The 9,275-nt window shown below is 44.6% G+C and overlaps 1 protein-coding gene across 1 annotated transcript; it reads left to right on the top strand.

The window, feature by feature from the left end:
• Nucleotides 1-669, top strand: LOC114069407 (claudin-8-like). Its single transcript, XM_027906165.1, has one exon. It carries the CDS (start codon nt 1-3, stop codon nt 667-669), a length of 669 nt encoding a protein of 222 aa, XP_027761966.1.
• The last annotated feature ends 8,606 nt before the right edge of the window (nt 670-9,275 follow it).

The following is a 9,275-nucleotide window of genomic DNA, read 5'->3' as shown; positions in this document are numbered from 1 at the left end:
ATGGCTTGCTGCGTGCTGCAGATCACCGGCCTCATCTTCGGGGGCATCGCCATGGTGGGCACCTTGGCAGCCACGATCATGCCCCAGTGGAGGGTGTCTGCCTACCTCGAGGGCAACATCGTGGTGTTTGAGACCATCTGGGAAGGGCTGTGGATGGACTGCATCAGCCACCTGGGCCTCAGGCTGCAGTGCAAGTTCTACGACTCCTTCCTGGCTCTCCCCCCGCCCCTGGAGGCGTTCAGGGCCCTCATGTGCATCGCCGTGGTCCTGTCGGTCCTCTCCTTCCTGATGGCCATCGTCGGCGTGAAGTACACCCAGAGGACCGAGGAGGACCCCCAGGGCATCAGCATCTTCATTCTGGCAGCCGGAGTTGCCTTTCTCCTGACGGGGGCCCTCGTTCTGATCCCGGTCTCCTGGACCGGAGGGAGCATCATCCGCGATTTCTACGATCCAGAAGTCCCCGCACCGCTGAAACGGGAGCTGGGAGCCGCTCTCTACGTGGGCTGGGTGAGCAGTGCCCTCCTCGTGGCTGCAGGAGCGATGTACTGTCACTTCTGGTGCTGGGCTGACACATCTGCAAAATCCAGGTATCCGTCTCTTTCCCGTCACGGCCCGCACAAAGCCGGCACTGCCAGAGGGCCGTCCCTGGGCGTCCACGCCTACGTGTGATCCTGGAGCCACAGGATGCTGTGGGTTGGAAGGAACCTTGAAGATCACCCAGTTCCGAGGGCAGGGCCGCCTTCCACTGGACCAGGTGGCTCCAAGCCCTGTCCAGCCTGACCTTGAACTTCCAGGGAATGGGGCAGCCCGTGGATCTTCCTGCTTGGCAGGTTGACGTGTGCTGATTGACTTGACGATTAAACTGCAGGTCTGTAATGGAGGAGCACTTTTGTGCCTTTTTGCTGTTGACAGAAAAATCTCCCCCGATGAAAAATCTCCCCCTTTTTTTTTGGGGGGTGGAATGAAGGATGGCATGGGAACAACAGCGGTCAGGAGGCTCTCAGAGAAGGTGGCTGGGCTGGAGGGGAGGCAGCTGCTGTGCGACAGCCCCACTGCCCTCCCCTGAAAACCACTGATGTGCAAAGGGAGCAGTGCACTTCCCTCCAGGTAAAGTCTTCCCAAGGATACAGAGGTGAGCAGTGTGGAGAGCCTGGAGTTGGCAGCACGGCTGAGGCAGCTGCTGAATGAACAGAAGAGCCTCCAGCAGTCCAGCTTCCAGTACTGCCACACAGATGTTTGTGCTATCCCCATCAGAAGCCCCTGTGATTGATTGGATTTCACTGGTGCTTGTGGAGCTGCTGTCTCCTCCTCCTCTCTTGTGCAGAGCACAGAATACAACTCATGGAACAGTAAAATTTATAATTCCTTAACCAGAACTCACCATCAGTGTATTGACTTTTTGTTGCTTTCTACCTCTCATCTCTCCTGGCTTCTCCTTTTCTGTAGGCCAGCACCTACTCCTCTACAAAATTCAGGGCAGACCATCTATCTTTGTGCACTTCAGAGCACTGTGCTAATGTGAAGTATAATTAAACAAGCCAGGCAGTGTAAATGTGCCATCCCCACCTGCCTGTTGGAGCACCGAGAGTTCCTGCCCACGACTTCCATCACACCCACCAAAGCCAAGCCCTGACGTTGCTCTGACTGCTTTGTGCTCTCCAGGTTGATCTGGAAATGCAGACTGAGCAGCCTGGTGCCTGTCTGTCCAGAGTGCAGGATCCAACAACGTCTGCAGTTTTTATTCCCAGCTGAAAACCTGGGCTCTGCTTTTGACAGTTTCCATATCATGACCCTGATAAGTGACCAAAGAAGGTCTGGTTCAAAATGTTTCGTGTTTTTTTTGTTGTTTTTTTTCTGGTTCTTTTCACAGCAGTAACGGATGGCACCATTTAATGGATAATTTTATGGCACAGGTGCTCAGCTTGATCCTTTTCCGTGTCTGTGACTGGCATCTGAAAAAAAGGGCGTAATGACTTTCTGAGTTGAGCAGAGCAGTGCCTTTCCACACTCCTTTGGCTGCTCAGTTTGAAAGAGAACATGGAGAGCTGCATTTAATTAAACAAGCCTTTTATTAACTCGACTCCAGATGAACCGAAATGAAACAGTGCCACTGCACACAGACATTCGTTACGTATATTAACTGAGGTGCATTTGCATCTAAGACAAGCAGCTCAGACCTTATAGTGGGAATTACCCAGGCACCAGAAAACAGGTTTGATGCATCCAGCTCCTCACTTGAGCAGTCAAATCAGCACTTACTAATTCTAGATGAAAATTTAAGAAAACAGTTGTAAATAGGTTTTCTAGTGCTAAACCACTTTTTTTTTTTTTTTATGCTGTCTTAGAGCTACTGAAGTCTGTCACAGCAGCTGCCATACACAGCTTCAGTCAGGGGAGTCATTCTGTTGACTTTGGTAATAATTTACACTACCCTGAGGATCTCCACCTCTTGTTTTACTGTATTTTTGTCCTATGATACCTATTTTGTTTAATAGAGAACTATTTGATGAGTAAGCCAGAATGGCACATTTTGGATTAATTTAGATGTGACATTTGTGATTAACAAAGCAGAGGATGAAGACATTTGCAATGCAGATTTGATATATATTTATATGTAGGTAATGGATTTAAATGATGATGTATTCAGTGTAATGCAACTTTATGCAGATGTAGGTGCTTAAGAAGTAATTAAGTACAGTTTTCTATAACATTAATTAGAGGATCCTGAATGCTTCCACTATTAGTGGATCTAGAAATCCACTCATCTAGAAATCAAATTCGAACTGGGTGTGCCATTTACACCAGTAACTTTATTTTCAAAGAGCAGAAAGATAAAACTGTTTTATGTGAGCACTTAAGATTAGTTTCAAAGAAAACCCAAGCTTTTTATGTCTAACATTAACATGCAAGGACTTCATGTTGCCCCATTTCTCCCTTTTACCAGTTGATCAAAAGAGGAGCTCAAAATCTCTAAGCTCAGACAACCTTGTGTGTGGGCTGAGAATCCAACCTGGATTCCAAGCATGGAGCCAGACTGGGCTGCTCTTGGCACATCTGGGGTTTTAGGGACACAAACAGCAGTTTCAGGTGATGCGATGGAGCATTTTAGAGTCACAGGAATACGTTTAAGGGTCTGTGACATTAATGTTTCTGACTTGGATGCAGAAATACCTCATGAGAAACTGCTCTGCAGGAGATACAACATGGTTACCTCGTCCCTTTGAACAGATCTGAAATTCCATTTCAGTTCTATCTGTCCACTGTTGTGGATTCTGGTGGGGAAAAGCCCACAAAGAGGATTCCTAGATATTTAACCTCTGTATGCAGGGGGTGCATTTGGCTGAGGAAGCTGAAGGAGGTGCCTTTGTGTCTGCTGAGGAACACAGAGTTTTTTCATCTTCCTTTCCCCAACTCTTCAGGAACCTTTGCTGTTCTGAGCTGACTCGTTGGGAGTTTGGAAGTGTGAGTAGGGAAAGGAAGTTTTAAGACTTAACAAACACCTGCAGCTGAACTTTAAATCGCTGCTGTGGATGAGTTTTCTGGGGGAAACAGGGAAAGTTTGGCTCGACAGGAGTGCTGGAGGAGCCTGCACACATCTCTGGTGCCCAAGGCTGCACCTTCTACCCTCCACCTGCTGCTCCAGAAATATTCTGTCTCCTTCTGGGTTACACCCAGCCAGACTTGGTCTCGGGTAATCACAAGGGTCTAAGGTGATTTTTGGGGCTTATTTAGCTGGTTGAACATTTTCTGATGGAGTCAGGAGAGGAGGGGATGCTCAGGAGCACGTGCAGTGCAGCAAAGACATTCAGGGACAGGGTTGTGGAGACGGAGTGTTGGTCACACACAGTGTGTGATGGAGGGCTGGGAGGAAGCAGGGTGTGAATAATCGCTCCTGACTGGACATTCCTCTGGGAAAAATAAAGGTCTGACACGCTGGTGTCACTTGCTGTGGATGGACCAGGGATTGCTAAAATGTTGTGTCAGGCTTTTCGTGTGCTGGAGCTCTGCTTTCGCTGAGGAGGGGAGGCTCTGGTGCTGCTGTGTTCACAGCCCTGCAGGCACAGCTCTCAGAGGCTTCAGGCCTGCTGTATTTGTTTTAAACAGCTGATTAAATATCGTGGTTAAATCTCTAGTTGAATATCCCGATGCTATTATATACCTTAATATTTGGTGACTGCAGGACAAAAATGACTTTGGAAACAAATGGGACCAGCTGAGATTTTGCTATGTATCTGAAATAAATGCATGAACTCCTCGGTTGGTTTTGTTTTTCTATTTTATTTTTTTTTTACCATTGTACCATTTCTTTTTTATATTAAAGTGAAGGAATGTATTTCTCCATTGCCAGGGAAAGACAGCTTCAGTATTTTTATAGTGCTCTTTCCTGATTCAGTCTTGGTTTCTACAATCTGCTGGGGGCTTTGCTAGATAATAAACAAAGTGGGACTGATTCCTTGGGAAATAAAATATACAAAACTGATTTAGAGCTGGTTTCCAGGACTTGTTTATAAGAAGTTTCCTGAAGCAAACTGGTATTTGAAAACCTGATCCTGAAATGTGTGCTCATCTCTGAGATGAAAAGAAAGGATGCTGGAGCAAATAATCCACCACTAAGATGCAGCCAAGGGAATAAGTTTATGGCAAAAACGATGGCTTAGCAAAACACTTCATTGTAAGAGGAAGAAGGATCAGACAGGGTTTGAGACAAATAAATTCAGGCAGCCCTCAGTCCTGATGTGCAAAGTTCTGTGTGAGGGACACTAAATGAGTTTATGCTCAAAAATGTTACAACTCTCCTGCCACTCAGTGTGAGGGCTCACAAAACCAGACATGGGGTCTTGATTGTGTCCTGATTGACAGCAACCATCCTTCTGAAAAAGGCACAGTTGGTCTTTCCAGGGGAGTCCCACCTCATCTTGGAAAGCTGGGATAGAGCTGACCCATGGAATAAACAATCCCTTTCCTTTGGATCCGAAATGCTCTCTGACTGACACACTTTGCTTCCCTGATTTGAGTCTCGGAGCCTGAGTGAGACTAACTTGACATTTTCTGACTCCTTTTTAAGAAGCAAAGAGCAAAGGAAAACAAGAAATGCCCTCAGAAGGGAAGGACATTTTCGGCTGGAAATTTCTGTGTCAGTGCTCCTCGCATTTCTGCCACTCACAGAAACTGTTCCAGCTGTCAACGAGAACAAACAAAACTTCTACAAAAGCACAAATATTTTGGTTGTAGCAACACCAGGGAGCAGAACTGGCGAGGGAAAGGGCTGTGGGGCAGAATTAACAAGCCGTGAACACCCACAGAGCCGGCATCCGAGGGTTTGTTTAGTTCCAGGGATGAGAATGGATTGAAGCTGTTGTGTTCTCAGTGGAAGTAAATAAGTCACTGCATCATTTTAAAAACAGTTAAAGGAAGGAGAGAAAACACTATATTGATCTTGTCTGCACTAGAACAAAAGAAGAACACAAATAGTCACCTGAGATTCTCATCCCTACACTTCCAGCCCTTTAAAAATGACAGAGTGAGCTAATTATACCATTAGGTTTCTTTTTTTAATCTACTCAGTTGGCTTCTCACTTGAATATGTCATCACCTGAACAGTGTGAAATTTTGAGATATTATAGAAAAGTAAACTTTACTGTACTTTTGCTTTCTGTTACCAGCCAGTTCAAGCTCTATGTATCAATCACTAGAGGTGAATGCATCATTCAGTTCCCTTCAGTATTCTCTTTTTTTTTTTTTAGTTTAAACATTGCTTTTCATTTAAACAACAACAACAACGAGAAAAGTGCTCACAGCAATTTAACTGACAAATCCAACACCTTTGGGGAAAAAAACACACTCCAAAAATAGAAACCACAAACCCATCCAGTTCTGTTCCCTGCATCAGCACCTTCAAACTGGATAATGCACTAATTCTGGCCACTTCTGCTGCGGACTTTAATCTGTGGCTTTTGTCTCAGTTACCATGAAGTGGTGCCTGATTGCCAAATGACAGAGATGATGAGTCCATTAGCGTTTGAGCTTCTGTCTGATGGATGAGTGACTGACAGAGTGATAATGTTTATTCATTTAGAGTTTCCGCTGTCATGCCAGATGGTGCTGGGGGATAGAAAATCATCTCTAGACCCCCAAAAAAACGTTTCGTCCCATACCGTCACGTCCAGCCAGAGTTCGGCAAAAAATTGGCGGCATAAACTCCACGTGCCGAAGAAAAAGTATATTGTTAACTGAGCACTTTTTTTGCAAGGCCAAGTGGACTTTTGTGCAGGGAGGAAAATGCAAGGATTATCAAAGTGATTATCAAGAAATGGGGTTTGTGGAGCCAGCGGCATCCCTGTGCCAAGGGATGTGTGTGAGGTGATGAGGTGCTGGTTAACACAGGCAGCAGAAAGCCCTGAGCAGAGCAGCAGTGGCTTCCTGGGCTCACCAAACCCACCACCTGGTCTGTGGGACACCCCACACCAACACCAGCTGTGGTGCCTGGCACCCCACAGCTTGGAAACACCCCGCTGCCAGGAGCTGATTACATCCTAATCTTTGAGTGGTGCCCAGGGCAAATTAAAGAGAGACTGAGCATCATTCCCTGTTTGAGATTGGTAGATTCAAACCAGTACCAGTTCACATGGGGAGCCAAAACACCCTTAAAACCTTGGAGGGTGAAATAAAGCTATGGGGGTGCGAGACTTGGGAGATAAATGCTCATCTTGTGAGTTAGGAGTGAGGATGAAGCTCAAAGTTTGTTGAAGGTGATGGAAAGGTTGTTGTTAGGACCAATAGATCCTTTAATTTCCAGGCATGTCAGCATTGGTTATAGTTGTTCAGGGTGAGCTGTCAGGAGTCCTGGAGGGTTTGTTCAGTTGCTCAGGGTTTCCTGTAGGGGTGGATAATCCCCTGCCACTGCCTGCTGAAATTCAGTGCTGGGTGTTCTTTCTCCTTTGGCATTTTTGGAACAACCTCCCCAACTCCTCACACACACACACACACACACACACACACACGCACATACATTGTCAAAAACATGATGTCCATGTTCACTGAAATAATTTTCCATAATTTTTAACTGCTCCCAGATCACATACTCTGCTATATCATTGGTAGACTGAGTGTTGATAAACACAGAGATTTCCCAAAGATCAAAAGCACATAATCCAGTGCAGTTTACTCACTGTGCGTTTACTACCCTAATTAGTGCCTGAAAATCCACCCCTCCCTTTAAGATACATTCCGAGATTTTTTAAAATTATGCTGTCCTGTCAGCAGGGGAGTTAATAAATCCAGGTTTTATCCAAGCTGGCTTTGTCTTTCCTTTAGGGGCACTTGCTCTGCTGGGCAGTGAGGGCTGCCCAGGCCACTTGGGCCACTTGTCTCTCCCTCCAGAGCAGCTTTTTTGAGCTGCAGAACACTAATCTTCATGAGAAAGATTGCTGAAAATATATGTTTAAAGGAGTTTGGTACTGCCATGTTTTCCTACATCATTTCCCAGGTACAAAATGAGTTCCTAGAAATTCTGTGAGGATAGTTAACTTCAGCCTCCAAATCAGCAACAAAAGGAGTTGGATCTTGATGATCCTAATGGGTCTCTTCCATTTGAGAATATTCTGTGATTCCGTGAAAAAATAACCTTTTTCACAGGATCTAGATTAGTTATGGTTATTGGTGCAATCTTTTCCTTTTCTGAGTGATTTCACAAGAATAAATTCTTTTTTTTTTTAAATGCCAGAACACTGTAGAAGTCTTTCCACAATAAGATGTGAAACCCTCACATCTAGATTTTTTTTTAAACCTTCCTGTCACATTTTAAATCACATGTCAGTGTATTTATTATTAAACTTCCATTTAACATGCAGTTGTTTGCATAAGAAGTCATCACTTGGCATCAGGAGAATAAAACAGTGATATCCACTGACCTAATAGCACCATCAAAGGAAATAACTAAGATTGCAGTTGGGCTAAAGGCTGTTTAATAAAGTGATGGAATTGCCAAAATACCGAGTTTGTGCTGCTCTAGAATGTTTAGTTTCCCCTCCCACCAATTCTGTGCAAAGTGATTAATTGATCTTTAATCAAGGGAGAAAGTAAGCTGGCCCAGGGGAAGGGCAGAAAAGCCAATCTCTTTTAAATATTCATAACATTCTCCATAACAGTCAAACTATGAAAAGCTCTTACCCCTCAAAACAGTTAACCATTACATTTTAGTGGGATATAGTTGTTTTAATTTTCAAGCTGATCACAAAACTAGGGCTCACGTGTTTAGTTGAATGAATTCAAATTGCTATTTATTTTTTCCACAAGCACATTTAGCAGCAGCCATAATGCAATTGCCAGCCACGGGAAGTGCATTGAGATCTAAATCAATCAATCAATCAATCAATCAGTCTTAATAATGACTGAAAACAAAATTCGCCTTTCAGTATAGTGGAGTTCTTGTTAAAAAAAGATTTATTTCCTGCCCCTTTTCTAGCTAAAACTCTACACCCATGCTTCATTTTTACATTTGAATGCTTATTTTTTATATTTACTATTAGCATTAATGTTTAATACATCTTGTCTGTCTGTTGTCAAATCATAAATCTCAGGTCCTCCTAATTCCCACTGTAACTATTTATTCAGGAAAACCAGCTATTCTGAGGTGATTACTCTGCACTTTTATTTTTGTGACCAGTTTAGTTGCACAGAACAATTTATTTCTGCAGATCACCTTTTAGCAGAAGTGTTGGAGGATGCTTTAGCCTTCAGTGAAATCGATATCAGAAATAAAAGCAGAGAGTTTGAAGATAGGATAAGGGTTAGGAATGGGGGCAATAATTATGGTAAGGAGAGAAGAAGGCCAAAACCTGCTCTAGGGGGATAATGACTGAGCAGAGGGAATCTGGGAGGTTTGAGGGCACGGTAAAACACCACTGGTGGCATTTGGAACACTGTAACAGGAATTACAGTACCTGAAATGCCAGCAGGTAAAGGAGGGTTTTCCAGCAAACATCAACCAGACTTCAGAAATCCCGCAAACGCCTGGGTGGGAAGAGCCTGTGCTGGGAAACGCCTTTCCCAACCCTAAATCAGTGCTTAGTCACTGCCTTGTGTCTTTAAATCCCTCTCCAGGTGTGTAGTTTCTGGGTTTTCCCTGAGACCAGGAAGATGCCATCCGGGTTTTGGAGATGGAGGAGGTTTTAAGGCCCTGGTTGTGCAACCCACACGAGCACAGTCTTTGCCTTTGCTGACTTCCCTGGCTGAACTGACACCCAGGTGATTTTTTCAGGGTATCAGCAGCTTGG

The sequence above is a fragment of the Empidonax traillii genome, unplaced genomic scaffold, assembly GCF_003031625.1.
Source record: "Empidonax traillii isolate 1590-97213 ecotype Southwest subspecies unplaced genomic scaffold, ASM303162v1 scaffold1253:size457737, whole genome shotgun sequence".
NCBI classification, from domain to species: domain Eukaryota; kingdom Metazoa; phylum Chordata; class Aves; order Passeriformes; family Tyrannidae; genus Empidonax; species Empidonax traillii.
Note: the sequence above shows the minus strand (reverse complement) of the source record. Positions and strands in the feature narration are given on the sequence as shown.

Coding starts and splice junctions, on each gene's coding strand:
- LOC114069407 (XM_027906165.1), top strand. CDS start 1: ATGGCTTGCTGCGTGCTGCAGATCACCGGCCTCATCTTCGGGGGCATC.